Raw genomic sequence first — 16,781 nt, 5'->3', positions numbered from 1 at the left:
ACAAATTGTAAGAGGCCGAGAGAACAAGGAGATACAACTAAAGAGTGTGCAATCCCTCCCCGTCATACTAAGGAGAATGGAAAAGCTCCATATTGAAATAACCAGCTTGTGGGAAACTATAGCAACAATTCTACATCACCACAAATGGTCAAATTAGCAAATGAATTTTCAAAGAACTACAAACGTAAGATACTGGGAATCCTGGATAAGGTGAAATAAGATCTGGGGTGTTAAATGCATCCCAGAGACTTTTGAACTACCTCCAATAATTATAAAATGGGGGATCTTCAGGTGTTGTTGAAGTCACCAACATCGATTCTATGTTGTTGAAGTCACCAACATCGATTCTATCAATGGGGTCATTAGGCTTCACATTTATGGGGGACCAGGTTCGAGTCTGGTGGGAGGCTCAAACATCCTGTGATCCTGGGAAAAATCACCTAATCTCCCTGTGCGCCTAAAAATTACTGGGTCTATCTGTAATGTAACTGGTGCTCATGTAAAGCGCTCTGATACCTTTGGCTCAATTGTGCACTGTATAAAACTACAACAATAAAAAGGAGGAACCAGGGAGTAAGTTACAGGAAACAACCACTTCAAATGTAACACTGTGATAAGAAGTTCTCCTTAAGACCTCTTTTACCAGTGTATCCTAGGTCATGGAAGAGAGGAGGAAGACTAAACCCATGAAAAAAGATTTCGTTTCCTGCACATCTAGGTATAACATTGGAAAGGATGCAATAACTACACTGGAACAAGGAAGATGCACAAGAACTACTAATCTCGTTTAACAAACAGGCAGGAAAACTAGTGAATTCCCAGGAAAAGACTGGAGGCAAAGCAGCCAGCCTCACTATAAAAGAAGCAATCTAAACATGCCATGGAGGAAGCTAACAAGAGAAAACACTTGCAGTACATGAATAATTGGAAAACTACCAAGAGACAATAATCCTACACTCACGGTATCACCCCCTCTACCCGCTGGACTGGGGCCTATAAGACTAGATAAACGTTGCCTCATTGTGTAACCCATAATTTAAGTAATCTAATCAGGCTGTCCTACCCACACCTAACTCTGCAATACCCCTTAAATACCCCCATCATTTGTCCGGCCTTGCTTTTATCAATCGCCTTTGCTCCAAATAAAAGCTCATGTTTAATCCCTACTGTACCACCTGTTTCATCCCACGAGTCCACCTCCCACATTTTTTTGGGAGGGAGCAGCTCTTGGTTTTTTCTTACTCTGTCTTACCTTTCACAAAAACACTTACCTTTTCTTTGAATCCAGTTAACTTTTGTTTGTTCACCTTCCTGCTTAAAGTCTGGGTGGGGCCCTTGTGATGTCACAGAATGGGAGTTTAAGCACCCGGCCTTTTCGAGAGTGTCTGCCACTATGGTGGAGTCAACAGGTGGACTACATTGTGTGCATGATAATGTTTAAAAAATTAGATTCTTATTTCAAAACAGGTCAGTGTGACCTGTGTTCTGTTTGATGCTTATTCTGCCCCTCATGTAAACAAACTAGCAAGGACAGAAGCATGTAAAATATCTCGTTTCTTACCTATCATAATACTCTGATCCTTCTTCCAAGCCTGGTAAAATGCCTGTTAGTAATCCCTGAAGACCAGGTTTCAAGGTTTTACCCAACGGTAAATAGTACATTTCATACAGGCTAAGTAACGCCGGTTTGACAGACATCGCTGCATTGGTAAGAAGAGGAAACAGGCCAGAACTGAAAAAGAAAACAAAAATGATTGGTCAATAAAAGTAACCATTCTATATTAACCTCAGTGTATTTTGTCATTACATTTTTTTTTAATGTCAATTGTACCATTTTTTTTAATTTCCCGTTGCTTTCCATTCCTTTGTCTGTTTATTATTTGTTCTCACTCTTTCATTTAAAGTCAGGAGAACCACAGGGACTCCAAAGCTGAGCCTCAGCTGACTGTCACCACGTACTATTTAGGACAGGACGAATGCCACTGATTTTTTTTGTTCCTTGGTCCTCTATACCTAGTTCCAGAAGTACACATACGAGAAAATATTAGCGACAGCACAGCGAGAGAACTCTCTGCATGCCTGTCGGTTTTGACTTATGCTTTTCAGTAAGAAACCTCCGGATTTTGAACCCACGGCACTCAAGTCTGATGAAAGTTGATTCGTCACACGGCAAATACACTTTAAACACAGAGATCCCCAGGAGAAATGTTGGGTGATAACTTGCCAAGGTAATGGAGGTCACAGCCTCCGTTGACTAGCATGCTCATCGCATTATTATAAATGACCCACACACACATCGAAATTCACAATTATCACAGCTGGAAAACATACATCAGACATTATGAGCTAACACAGACAGAAGACTAAATTCAAAAAAGATAAAACGCATCTGAAAGGAGAGGGTATTACAGCAACTGAGCAACCCGAAATAAGGCACAAAAACCTACTTCGAATACTAGTCAGATTTAACTCTTCATACTCAAATAATCTGAATCACAAATTTTTTTTTTAACAAACATACAGACCAAATGACAAAATGTTTGGCAATAAATAAGGAAGAACAGAAGCGCAAAAGTTTCAATGAATACATATATGTGCGTGCATATAATTGGATGTGTTTACTGTACTATCTGCAGACCGAAAGAGCGTTGTTTCAGAGCATGCAGGACCAACACTGCCACAATCCAGGCAGGAAGGCCGGCTCTGTGCGCGACGCTCTGCATGCTGGCTGGTGAGAAGAAGGCTACAACCGTGAATGAGGTCAAGGTGCTAATCGCGAATGTTTACCAGTTGGCGACTTTGCTTGTTGAAGTTTGGTTTTCTGGAGAAATAGTATCTAGATCCCTGTCAGTCTAAGACAGTAGGTAGGATGAATCCAAAGTAGAAGGACAAGAGGATCACAAGTTCAATCTTCGCTGTACTGAAGGCATGCCAAGCGAGATGGGTTGCGGCATGGATGGCTTGAAAACAGTAAAAAAAAAAACTGAATTGTTGGGCCCTATTTAATTTAACCACCAGTTGGGTGGCATTAGCATGTTTCTGGTAGTGGCTTAAGAAGAGAAGATTGCAGACAGGCGGTGGGAGAGCTAAATATACAAATCAGAGAGAGCAAAGAGACTTCATTGATACAGTACACTATCCCTGTGTTTTGGAATCAGAAATACTGAAGTGTTAAGTGCTGAATTAATTCAGATATGAAAGAGGCAAAACAGCCTGGACCCTTTCGAATGGTTCATATACAGTTTCTCAGTCTCTTCAGGAAAACATAATAGTGTATGATGTTTAAGGTCGCATGGAGACCCTGGGGGACCAAAACCGACAGCTGGCCTTCTTTCACAGATTCCTCTATAGGCATAAGGGCAATCTCTATCCCACTGGTGACTTGGGAAGAAGTAGACAGATTGAGGCCTATACAGTGTGTTTTTGTCGCTTGTGAGCAACTACCAATACCATCACTTTGCTCATGCAAATGAGGTTGGATATTGAATGAATGGTAAAAGGTCAATTAGGGTGCAGGTTCACCATATTGTTTTGTTTCTTGAGTGTGGCGATGACTGCATCTTTTATTAGTTTAGGCAAACCCCCCTAAAAGGCCGTTGATAAAGGAGGTGAGGTGAGGAACTATGACTGAATAACTTTTAGAGATGACCTCCACTGGTCTTCACTCAGGAAGATCCCAGTCTCTTTTTCTCAGGCTGCCTGAATGCTTGCTTCTTTGGTGTTACTATATTGTGTAAGCAAGATGCTGTATATCAGAGATTGGATGAGCCTCGTCGCCTTAGTCTTGGAGGAGTTTCTAAACTGAGCCAATGCTCTTGTTGCGTCTGCCTTGATCGGAGGGTACAGAACCCAGTGTCTCACATGAATCTACCTAAATCTCTCTTTAAACCAACATTTACTTCATATACTTGACTTTAAAATGGCCGCTGCAAGGCCTCCTAGAAACCCCTGAAAGTGTCCTGATCCTTGTGGTCATTTCTGGACCCCTCAATTGAAATACAACAAACCTCCATCCATCCATCCATCCATCCATCCATCAAGAAGCATAGCCACTCTTGACTTCAGACAAAAACTATACAGACTATACAGTCTGTTACAGACTTGAGGGGGTAACCCTGCCTGCAGCAATACACTATATACCCTGATCCACTGATACGGAATAAATATCTCACTTGCTAGGTGCTATAATACCCCCAACGTCCTTCAATACGCTGATTTCGACTTAATTATGACCACATCCATCGCCAGGGTTTCCAACAGGTCATCTATAGATGTACAACTAGCAAACAGCCACGTCATATAACCAAGATTAAAGGTTCTATAGCCATATAGAAGTATATAGCCAAGATTAAAGACTCTAAACGTTGACCTGTCAAAATCCCAGAACAACTACACTCTTCACCAACTTAGCTGATCTCAGGGCTCTAGGGAAGCCAGGAGAAGTCCTAAAGCCACCAAATCAGTACAAGAAAGATCTAAAAAGGTCACCCATTCCTGACTTCCCAATTAAAACGAAAGTAGACAATAACACCTTTCTGGACCTAAGTGTGCAAAAGCTCAGTGCACTGCACGTCCTTGCCCAGTCTATGAAAGCCACCACACAGTCTATGCAGAATGACCTCTCTTCCATAAAACAAGATATCCACTCTCTAGGGGGTAAAGTTACTGAAGCAGAATCATGTGTTAGCCTCCTGGAAGACCATAAACAGAGCTCATCAAAGGCATTGGCAACCTCTACTTCGAGGACATCACATTTAGAGAGAAGCCTTACAGATTTGGAGGACAGACATGAAAGAGTCAGCATACGAATCTTCGGACTCCCAGAGGGTTCAGAAGATCATGCACTTTCCTGCGCTGGCTTTTTGGAAAGAAGGATTCCACAAATCATGAACTTAAACTTCACGAAGGACTTTGAAATAACATTTCATTTTTTTTTTTTTCATTTTGAAATAACACCCGCTCACAGAGTTACAGAGGATCAACTGTCAAGGCACTTCCACTGGAATCTCCCAGGACTACTCCAAAGACACTGTCAGAAGAAGGAAAGCATTGCTAGCCCAGCGAAAAACTCTTACAAACCTTGCTGAACAATTCTCCTTCATAAGACCAGCTGGACTTAAGACCATTCACAACTGAAAAGTGGCCATCTTTGAAGACCCTATCTTTGAAGACCCTATCAATCTAGACTCATTCATCGCTGAGATCCAGAACTTACACATGAACACTTAGCGATATCATCACAACTAGCTCTGTGCTTGTATACTTGACTAACTACTATTCTCTCCTTTCCTCAAGGCGAATCCTGCTAATACCTGTCACATTCTATAGTTTTGTTTTTGGGTCTTAGCACCCTGAGGCCCTTAAGACATGCCATAACCATCTTAATCACTACATAACGGCCACCTTTAACGTTTCCCAGTCATCTATCACCTCTAAGCTCTCCATCTGAATGGCTGATATTCATATCCGGAAAGCTCTAACAAACCTTGATAGGATCTGAAGCCTAACCACCTAGATTTCCAGTTACTATTCAATTACTAACCAGTAACTAACCAGTTCGCCACAGTTTACAAACTATGATGATTAGTGAAATGTAAACCCCCCCTCAAAGGATGTGTATCAACTCATGCCCTGACTACTAACAAACTATTCCCCTAATAACACATCCTGCATGGGCTGCCGTGGGTCTACCCTCTGAGTCTACTGTTACTCGGTGTTCGCAACCTACACCACTTAATTGTGTATCGTTTACTATGCTGTTAAATTTAATCTAGTGGCCCTTTGGAAAGTCTTATATGCACTAAGATGACTCACCTGATGCCAGATAAGCTACAGTTTTTTTATTGTATTATTCATATCTTTCCCATAGGGTAAGTTTGGTGCCCCTGTCATTCTCTTATAGACCACTCTAAGGGCTTGCCCCCCCCCGCCTCAGGGTCCTAGGCTCAACCCTTCGTGGCCTCCACTGCTTTCCTCTGTATGAGACTTACCTTGTACCCTTCCATTGTACACTGGTTTTTTCTCTCCTCCGAAATGATATTTCCCATTCTAATTTTCTCTCTTTAGCTCTCTTCTTCTCCCTTTTAGCTCCCGTCCTCATTTGTCTTTTACTTCTGCCCTCGCTCTCCTCACCCGTCACTACCTTTCCTCTTCCTCCATTCCTACCCCGCGACCATCTCTGCCCTAACCCTACCCACCCCTTTCATCTCTTCTTACCCAATGGCATCACCTGTAACGCAGATGGCTCATAACCAAACTGTTGTGAACATTTATGCTCCCAATAGGGACCATTCCGCATTTTGGTCACAAATAAATAAACAAGCATTTGCAATGCAATCGATCTTGCCTTTGGGACCTTATATGTATTTAGCTATGCAGCACATTTGCCTGGGAGCTGAAACATCAATTGTTCTTTAACAAGGAGGGAAAGTAAGCACCAAACTGCATGACAAACCAGGTATGGGAACACATGGAGAGAAATATTGCCTTTCAGCAGGAAATGGTATAGTACAAAGCTCAGTTTTAAATATAAAAGTAGGGCCTTCGGTGGTGGTCATATCGCTGAAAATACAAGATTTGAAAAATATATTATTGTCTCCGGGTGCTCGTGGAAGATAATTTCTATGGACTGGAATCTAGAGGCTGCTAAAGTGATTCTGGTATTTTACTGACCTCTGCTGGTCGTGTTCTATAAAGACACTTAAATAGAGGCAGTTGAACAGAAAAAAAAGTCCATAAGCAGAGGCAGACAAGTCCTAGGGCTGATCTCCAGAGCCCACAGAGTACATACACATATAAGTATATACTAAAGTATATACACAAAAGTTTATACAAGAGGTCTCGAATGCCCGACCTAAAAACTGTCTCTTCTGCCCCCTGAAAGCAGGATTATCATGGGTGGGGACTTCAACCTTCCATGGGATGGTGTCTTAGATAGGAACTTCCCCCTGCTCTTTCAGACCTAACAATTGTGACAAACAATTGCTAAGACTATGTAATGAACACAAACAAAGATGTTTGGTGATTATTTAACCCTACGGACAGGGCCTTCACTTTCTTTTCAAACCCCACAACTCCTTTTCCCACATAGATTATATACTGGTTGACAAGAGTCATATCCCAATAACCGCGGATTCTATCATAGAACCAACAGACATAGACCCAACAGACACTTAGGTCCTAACCCTCACATAGTGTGGGATGCCCTCTAATCAATTAACCACTATAATCCACTATCCATGGTCACATGATGAAATTGATGTCATAAAAGAACAAACAAGATATCCCATCTCTAAATACCTTAGAAAAACAAATTCAATTCTTAAAAAAATAGCCTTAAACAATCCCGAGGCAAATCACAGATAGACAAATAAAAAAAATTAAAATGAATAAAACAAAATTCTAAGCAACATAGCACACTGAATTGTCCAAACACACAAAGGTATCACTTTCAGTGGTAGAAATAAATCTAGAAAAATATTAGCCTCATAGCTAAAACAAAGTCACCGTAAACCCAGTATAACCTCCATCACCACTAAACACAGTACAGACTAAACTACAGAAAAGGATATTCTCTCCACCTTTGAACATTTTTATTGCAACCTTTACACTAAAAGCAATGATGCTCCCTATGAAATATGCCTGGAATATCTTGAGTCGATCCCCACCACCAAATAGATCATGAAAAAATCTATACTCACAAAACCTATTGAGAGACAGGAAATTACAAAAGCACTCAAACTACTTAAAGCAAGGAAAGCACCACCCCCAGGCGGCTTCCCCGCCTCCTTTTACCGAACTTGGGGATTATCCATTCTAGAAGATTTGACATGTGCATTAAAGTTTTACACGTCGTGGTAGTGAAAAACTGCTACATTCGTTTTTCACTACAGCAAGGCATACATCTTTCATAGGTTAGCACCTGGAGCTGCATTGCAACACTTTACAAATATAACTTCCAACTGAAAGCGGATAGAAAATTGCAGTTTGGTGTCTCTGGACTCACAATATAAAAACACATCTTTTAGTGAAGTTGGTTTTAAATTGCAGGTCTAAAAGCGCCACCTTTAGAAATTTGGCATTTTCTTACTTTAACCATTATGTGCATCTGCCTGTCCCTAGAATACACGTCTGGTTTGGATAACAGTTAGGCTTTGTGAATTCAGTCTTGGCAGTCACGCATAAAGGGAGTTGAGATGGGCCCTGCATATCCTGATGGGCCATCACCAGGCTGATGACTTTTCCTGAACTACAGTGGTGTGAGGAGTTGACCCTTGCAGCTGAATAGGGCAGGGTCTGTCACCTCACAAAGAGCTGCATACCCCCCTGTAGTGAGTCTGGAGCCAGGGCCAGGAAGGGCATGGTCTTGCGCACTACTTCAAAGGCCAAAATTGGTTTAAGTACTGGACCTCTGACACTATATACTCAGAACACGTGTTGGTTTAGGTCATTCTGCCCGGAAGAAGAGCTGTTGTGCTGCCAGGAGGGCCTGCCACTTTGCTGCTTGATTTGTTATGTTGGCCTGCTGATTCTTGCCTGGGGGTGAGAGGACTGGACTTTACTCTCTGCGTCCAGCTTTCTAAGGTTCTCCAAGGGCTTGACTGAGCTTGCCTCCTGTTGCTGAAGTCTCAGGCACATCAAACATTTCATCTGCATCTTGCTACCAGCACCTGAGCTCCTCTGCTATAAGTACTGCTCTGCCAAGTGATTCCAAATCCAGTCCTGGGCCCTTGGAGGTGAATTTGGTGCTGCAACCAAGAAATCGGCGCATTGACTCAAAGTCTCAGTTCGGAAGTGGCACATCGCAGCTGTCTGCACCGAAGCCGTGGTCCCCGCTCCCTGAGTGTGTGCTACATCAACTGTGATTTACAACGCAGCCCAACTTTGCCAGAGCACCTCTGAAGAACTGTCACTGTGTGGGTCTCAAGCACCACTTCATCGAAGTCTGTGACACACCACTCCGACTCTGACACAGCCCCAACCCAGCGGTTCAACTTCGACGCCATAGAATCAACGCATCGTGCTGTTGACATCAATGTATCATCAACGCTGCGTAGTCTTTAGCAACCTAGGCCTTGCACCAGCAACGGATGCATCACCTCTTCTGCACAACACATCACACCTGGGCATTAAAGTTTCATTAAAGTTTCAAAGAACTTGCACTGCCTTCACAAACCGATGCATTACCTGCAACGCCTCACCTCCTCTGCATCATGCATCGTCTTCGATTTCCGACGCATCCATAGTACTGTAAGGGGCTCTGCATGACTCCTGTATCTGGCCTGTGCTCCATTGCGTTCGAACTTTACTTCTGGATTTGTCTCGGTCAAGAGTGGTCAGATAGCCCAGCACCGCATTTTGATTTAATCTTTAAGAATTCGTATCTTGACTTGTGTATTTTTTTGTTTTGGTCTCGTTTTATTAGATAAATATTGGTTATTCTTCTGAACTGGTGTGGAGTACTTTTGCGGTGTTTTCATTGTATTACTGTGTGCACAAATACTTTACACATTGCCTCTTTAGTTTAGCCTTACTGCTCTGTGCCATGGTACTAGAGGGTGAGCACAGGTAAACCTTTAGTGTGGACTACACCTATCCTGACCAGAGTGTGGGTCCCTACTTGAACAGGGTGCATACCTCTGCCAACTAGAGACCCAGTTTCTAACATTTGGTCTAGAATACATAGACTTCTACCAATTTCTCAAAATAAACACCACCATTTCCAGACATAAATCTCCAAGCTCTCCCGACCTCCCTAACACTATAAAAGCCATTACAAAAAGGGGCCCACATAGCATCCAAACTCTATTCTATCCTCACACCCACAACATCCTGTAACACAAAATTGATAAAAAATAAATGGGAATTGCTCCTAGAAGACTCAGACTATTAACAAATTATGCCACTAAACTGGCCATCCATTTGGGCCAACCTAACCTCCATCAAGATCACTCCCTCTTTAGCTCAGTGTAGGCTGTGGACTGCGTTTATGACCAGCTTGACCCCAGCAACACTTTTCAAGTTAGGACTTTGGGATTCAGAAACCTGCTGGAACTGCAAGAAAGAGATATATGATCTGCAGCATACGATTCTGATCTGTACCTTCTGTAAAATGTTTTGGTCAGAACTCGGTGAAACCATCTTGCAAATTCCACAGATAAACTGAACCACCAACCTTGCATACATAGCTTTTGGCTCAATCCCCTCTGAAATGCACACTAGTCTGGACAGGGAAGGTCATGTTCTATGCGACATCCTAATCTCAACAGGTCTTAAGACTGTCCTATCTGAATGGAAAGACATCTCCAAACTCTGTCCACGCCTGTGGGAATGGATCCAGTTTATCAGAGGATATGACAACTCCCATAACCATTACCTAAAAACCATATAAAAAAAATTCAAAAAATCGGGTCCAATTTGGACACATTCATCGCCAAAACGTTCCCAACTTAGATGCCACCATCACCCCCACCTCACCCCGCCTTGCCCGCAACCCAATTGTGTCTCCCTGCTCCCACATCCTACCCATCCCCCACATCACCCCTCCTTTAATCCTTCCCACTATCTCTAACTCTACTACACACCTCTTACTTCTTGTTCCTACTGGCTCCATTACTGTCTTCCTCCTGTCTCTCCTCTCATCACTCCAGCCCTCCTTATGCCCCACCACGTATGCGTGCATCCATCTCTTCTCTGTACTCTGCCTATCACTTTTGTCTTGTTAAAACTTTAATAAAAATTATTTTGAAATAATAAAAATGATTGGTAATGAACTTATTTGTGTTACCTGTACAGGAAAAGATCTTTGGCTAGTCGCTTTGGTCCAATGATTTTGAAGATGATCTCGTACGTCTCGAGTGCCTTTCGATGCACTCCACCAGGCAATGCAGGATGAAGGCATTGTGCCAGCCGCTTCCCAATGGTCAATTTCTTTGGAACTACTTGATACTTTGCATTGTTTTGTAAAACCTGCCAGACATAAAAACACTGCTCAAAAAATAGAAGTTGCTAGCAACTAAGTCTACATTTTGTAATGATACCTCTAAAAGTGTTCTAAATACTCCATTTGCTTTGCTTTGTATGGACATTAAAACATTTTGCTTTTTCTGTACGTCAATATTCCTATCCACTCATGACTGAGGCCTATATACCCGTCCTTATCTGCTTCATAAATAGACACATCAGTTTCCTCCTGTACAATACACACCAATAGAACAAGTGGGACCTTAGTAAGATTTAATAGTGTATAAGTAAGGATATACATTTCCCTAAAAATGCACCTCTTAAATGTGCAACAAGCAGGTGAAGTTTCAGCCCCTGTTGCACTTTTAAAAGCATATGGAAGGTCAACTTGATGTATTTTGCGTGTGCTTTGCTGGACTGTTAGAAGCATATGGACTCGCATCTTTGTTGCTAAAAAGCTGGATAACTAAACGAACAAGTTACTTACCTTCGGTAAAGCCTTATCAGGTAGAGACTATCTAGCTGTGGATTCCTTACCTTAGCATATTCCCCAGGCATCAGACTGGATCTGGAAATTATGAGTAGTGCCCCTGCACGCCGGTAGGTGGTGTCGTTCGGCTCCGCATCAGCATTATCTGCACCGAATGTGACATCCCAATGCCTGTATAGGCGCCACCCTATGGTGCTGACATCCGTTTATGTTTGCGACTTTCCACGTCAGAAGCTCAGAGCCACGAAGAATGCTGACACACTTGTGTGTATTGCGAAGGCCCTCAGAATGGTGAACCTATAAAATCAGTTTGCAGAGCGGGGAAGATTGGAGAGTCTGGAAGCAATCTGCGACTAGATTGAGTCTACCAAATAAGACGTCACCAAAGGTGAAAAACTTGTTCAACTGATAGAGAGTTCAAGCCACAGATTCCTTACCTTAGAATAGATACGCAGGCAATACCTCTCTGGAGGTGGGTTTGCGATACAGATTAAACAAAAAAGTCTTACAGGACCAAATGGGCAAAGTGGCCATCATGACGGACCTGACCATCCACTTTAAACAAAAAGGGGGGAGAGAGAGGTAAAGGCTTGGTTTATCCCCCTTAAAGACACGTATTCCCAAAAATCAGAAACCAGCCTAGGGAAAAGTGTATGAAATACAATGAATCTCCACTAAGATAGTTTAGTAGGAAAAATATGTTTTTCTTAGAGACCGCTCACCTACCAGGGTTGGTCCTTGGTGGGATGCTTCGTCATTGGGGTTCATCCCAATCCTCTACGGATTGAGACGTGCTACGACCAGACGGGTACGCGGGTAGCACTAATAGATGGAGTCTATGATGAAGACAATGTTGGTGAAAGGGAGTGGGAAAATGAGTGCTGGTGAGTTAAAAATACCTGACTAGTAGGCTTCTCATTTTATTCCCGCCTCTAGCAGGTAATGTTAAAATTAGAGGTTGTGGCAGAAAGGGTGGACTATAATGAGTCCGTTCTCTTCAGAGATAATCGGTCAACATGTTTCGAGCCGCTCCCCTAATGGTTCTTCTTCAGGACCTATAGGAAAATAATCCCATTGGTACCACTCCACGAAGTCCTCTAATTAGGACACCAAGGATATCATGCCATACGCATACCCCAATTAATACATACAGTAACACTTTGTCAATCTTTCTCTGAAAGGAAAAGACAATAATTTTAAGAACAAACAGACTTATCAGCCATGGCTAATAAACCCCAATATGCAAAAGAACACTGTGCACAAATCCTGTGGTGAAGGTGCTCGAAAAAACGTGAACAGTTGTCATCAATCCATACGTGAAAAAATGTTGCCCACCTTCGTAGCTCTCATTCATTGACTATTAAAAAAGTCTCCACCAAATGGTGAGACATAATCAGACTGAAACAAAACACACAAACACTGCAATACATACAGTTACATACATTTTTATGACCTACTGGTGCGTCATGGTCTTTCCAGGGAGAAGGGGCCTGGAGTCAAACACTAAGAGGAGACGAAAAGGTAGAACATTGGATCGCCTGCTGGTAAATATCCAGTGTTTTTTCGGGGGGACTGGAGCGAGTGGAGAAAAACGTGATGGTAGTCAGATGAATACCTCCACTCGTGGCTCTCAAGTAATGAGCCATGTCAGACCGACCTAGTCACTTACTACATCCTTCTTGCCTGATTCGATTCCCTGGAGACCGCATCTTGCCGATGTGTGCCTCCGGTTCTATTTACCAAAAACAGCTGTGCGGTCATTTCCGTACACGTGACCTAGTCTGTGGGAGGACTAGACCGCTTGATTGGTTATCGTAGATGCCGCCTATCCTCAGTGAAAAACAGGGGCCATCTTGGAGTGTTTGTTTATTAAGGGAGGGTTATCAAGTTCTAAACGGTATTGAATGGGGACACCTGGTGATATCTCCAAATGGTTAGGACTCTATCCAAAGGTGGCAGCAAATTTCTGAGAAGGTAAAATCAAAAACAAAAATACAGCAATTCTATTGCACACAACTAGTCTCTATGAAGATTAGACTGCTCTGTAGTGTTTAATAAAGGTCACCTGCCATGTGCCAAGTCAGGGGACCATTTGTCAATCGTATTAGTACGATTCACGATAGTGGTTGCAATAGACAATCAGTTATTACCGGGATAACGATTCTTAGAGTGCTATGTGTAAGGAAGGTTGGTATGTAATTTTCATTCACCATAAAGTGCACTACTACAACCAATTGATGTACAAGAGTATCCCACACTGCTGAGCGGGTCATGCAGGTGGCTTAAACTCGGGGCAACATGGTGTGCTTGGTTGGAAAAGGTTAGATGAAGATACTCCAAGGAATATTATCATTCAGACCCTTGGTGTCTGTTTGGAGTTTAAAGATCCATCTATGTTCTTTTTCCAGAAGTCGTTGTTCGCAACTGTCGGTGTTCTTGATATGTTCTAGAATCACCCATTTCAAATCACGGGGGTGTTTCAATTCGAGGAAATGGGATGACATCTTGGTTGTGATGCGTTGGCATTGGACATTACTCCGGTGTTTGCATATTCTAGTACGTATTTTGCGAGTGGTCATTCCCACATAAGGCAAATTGCAGGGGCAAGTGATCAGGTAGACTACCCCTGTAGTGAAGCAATTTGTCAGGTTACGGAGTTCCCATTTCATTCTGTTGTTGAACAGTACAGTTTTCGTGATCTTGGTGAGATGGCAAAGGCTGCAATTCATGCAAGGATAATGGCCCATAGGTGATGTCCCAGAAACAGATAGACTTATTGGTCTTGTATTCGTCAGTCTGGGGCGGGGGTGAACTAGCATATCTTTCAGGCTTTTCCCTTTCTTGTGAGAGAATCCACCAGTGTTTTCGCATGACTTTCGAGACATGGTCTGAAGCTATATTGCATGTAGTAATACAGATAGGTCTGATTTCCTCTTGCTTGTCCGGTGTGGGACGTGGTTCAAGGAGACTATTCCTATAGTTGTTTAAGGTGCGTTTTTTTTGCTTTTGACATTATTCGCCTTCGGTAATTCCTTGCTATCAATTTCTTTGATAGTTTGTCTGCCTGTGTTCTGTAATCATTAAGTTCAGTGCAGTTTCTCCTGAGTCTTAAAAATTGTCCAAACAGTAGATTTATTTTCTTTTAGGTGCCTGGGGTGGAAACTGCCATAAAGGAGTAGGCAGTTTTTTGCTGTTGGTTTTTCGTGGGTATTGGTTTTCAGAATCCCTTCATCTGCGAAAATGTTAAGATAAAAAAAAATAGTTCTGTCCTATTCATGGTGTAAGTGAACTTCAGGGAGGCGTTTTGTGTGTTAAGCCATGTTATGAATGCACCAACGGTGGACCCACCGCTCTCCCAAATCACCAAGATGTCTTCGATGTATCTTTTCCATGTTTTTATATGGCTGAGAAAGGGATTGGTGTTATTGAGAATTTTGTGTGTCTCCAGGTGATGCACATACAACCCTGCCACACTCGGAGTAAAGGTACTCCCCAAGCTAGTCCCATGTCGTTGGAGGAACAGCATTCCTTCAAAACTAAAGAAGTTTTCAGTTGAGACCCATTTGCAGAAATCCACACCCAGGTGTCCGGACGCATGGTAGGTCCAGTTGGCTTCACAAAAGACCTCCTCATTGATATCGAGGGTTTCTTGATGTAGTAGACTCGTGTACAGGCTTTTGACATCAAGTCCAATCAAAATGTTAAAGTTGAGATTGAATGGAAAATCCAGAAGGAGGCACAAGACTGCCTTGGTATCTTGTAAGTATGTGTTGTGCCTTGGATCAGGGGTCTCAAGAAGGCATCCGCGAAATTTGAAAGGGGCTCTAAAATAGAGCCGATTCCCAATACAATCGGTCGTCCTGGGGGTTGATCAGTGACTTATGAATCTTGGGAATAGTGTAAAACTACGGGGTGATTGGGTTGGTGTTAACAGAAATTACCCTTCATTTTAAGTGATCCAGTAAGTGTAACTGCTTCCTCTACCATACTGGTTATTTGTATTCGTAACCATTCAGTTGGGTCTTCCATCAGGCGTTTGTAATTCCTTTCGTCATTCAGTAGTCCCAGACATTCCTTTTGGTATGCGTTGGTTGTTTGTAAGACTATGGCGCCACCCTTTATCTGTTGGTTTGATCACCATGTTTTTGTCATTAGATAGTTCGAGAATGGCAGCTTGTTCTCCCTTGTGGTATTGTGAAAGACCTTGATGGTCCTGGAATAAATATTACTTACATCTTTCAGAGCGGCCTTTTCAAAGGCCAAGACTTCTACCGGAAGTGCTGAGCTTGGTGGTACAAAGGTAGATCTCGGTCATAGGCTCCTGTTGCTTTGGTTGCCATCCTGCTCCCACATAACGGCCTGGTCGTAGCACGCCTCAATCTGTAGAGGATTGGGATGAACCCCAATGATGAAGCATGCCACCAAGGGGCAATCCTGGTGAGTCAGGGGTCGCTACGAAAAACTGATTTATCCTACTAAACTATCTTAGTGGAGATTCATTGTATTTCATACACTTTTTCATAGGCTGGTTTTCGATTTTTTGGAATAAGGACCTAACATCCAGACAGTAATGCTTGGTGATCGTTTGCGAAGACGGCCAATTTGCTGTCTGACCGATGTCCAGGACACGGACTACCAAGCTAACGTAGTAGTCACAGCCTGGACTCTGGTAGAATAAGCATGCAGCACTCAGAGGGTTGCTTTTTGGCCAGTGCATAGCAGATCTTTATGCAGAGAACTATACATCATGAGATGGTCCTTTTCTAAGCTCTGACATACCCTATAAAGAGTTGACCGCCCACCCAGAACACATTTGTACGATCTAGGTAGTACAACAATATTCTTTCTGGGTACAGAGAATGAAGTTCCTCCTCTTTTTTAGCAGGGTGAGGCAGAGCAAAGAAGGTAGGCAAGGTGATGTTCTGACCTACATGTGAAGATGTCACAACCTTCAGGAGAAAGAAATTACCAGCTTGTCTGGGTAAAAAGTGGTATATGAAGGGTGCACAGAAAGTAAATGCAGTTCACTGACCCTCCTGGCTGATAAATGGCCACTAGAAAAGCTGTCTTGATGATAAGCAGGTAGAATGGACAGTTGTGCAGTGGCTCAAAAGGCACACACACAAGGAAAGTCAAAAGTAGGCTAAGACCCCACTGGGCCATGAAGAATGGTCTAGGAGGAAACGTCTTGGAGACCTCTGAGAAAATTAGTCACAAAAGGTGACTTGAAGAAAGTAGGTTGGTCTGGCAAATGCAAGAACGCTGAAATGGCATTTAAGTAACCTTTAACAGTGCCCAGAGCAGAGCCCTGCTAGACCGGAGAAAGAAA

General features: G+C 42.7%; 1 protein-coding gene across 2 annotated transcripts in view; it reads right to left on the bottom strand.

The window, feature by feature from the left end:
* Positions 1–16,781, bottom strand: part of DOP1A (DOP1 leucine zipper like protein A) — a 1,012,538-nt gene that overhangs the window by 866,829 nt on the left and 128,928 nt on the right. For both annotated transcript variants that reach the window (XM_078648131.1, XM_078648132.1), the window contains 2 exons: positions 10,787–10,968; positions 1,562–1,732 (listed from right to left, as the gene is read on the bottom strand). In XM_078648131.1, coding sequence (XP_078504257.1) covers positions 1,562–1,732; positions 10,787–10,968 — 353 coding nt within the window. The remainder of the gene's footprint in view (positions 1–1,561; positions 1,733–10,786; positions 10,969–16,781) is intronic.

This window comes from Lissotriton helveticus, chromosome 6 (assembly GCF_964261635.1).
Source record: "Lissotriton helveticus chromosome 6, aLisHel1.1, whole genome shotgun sequence".
Classification (NCBI taxonomy): domain Eukaryota; kingdom Metazoa; phylum Chordata; class Amphibia; order Caudata; family Salamandridae; genus Lissotriton; species Lissotriton helveticus.
Note: the sequence above shows the minus strand (reverse complement) of the source record. Positions and strands in the feature narration are given on the sequence as shown.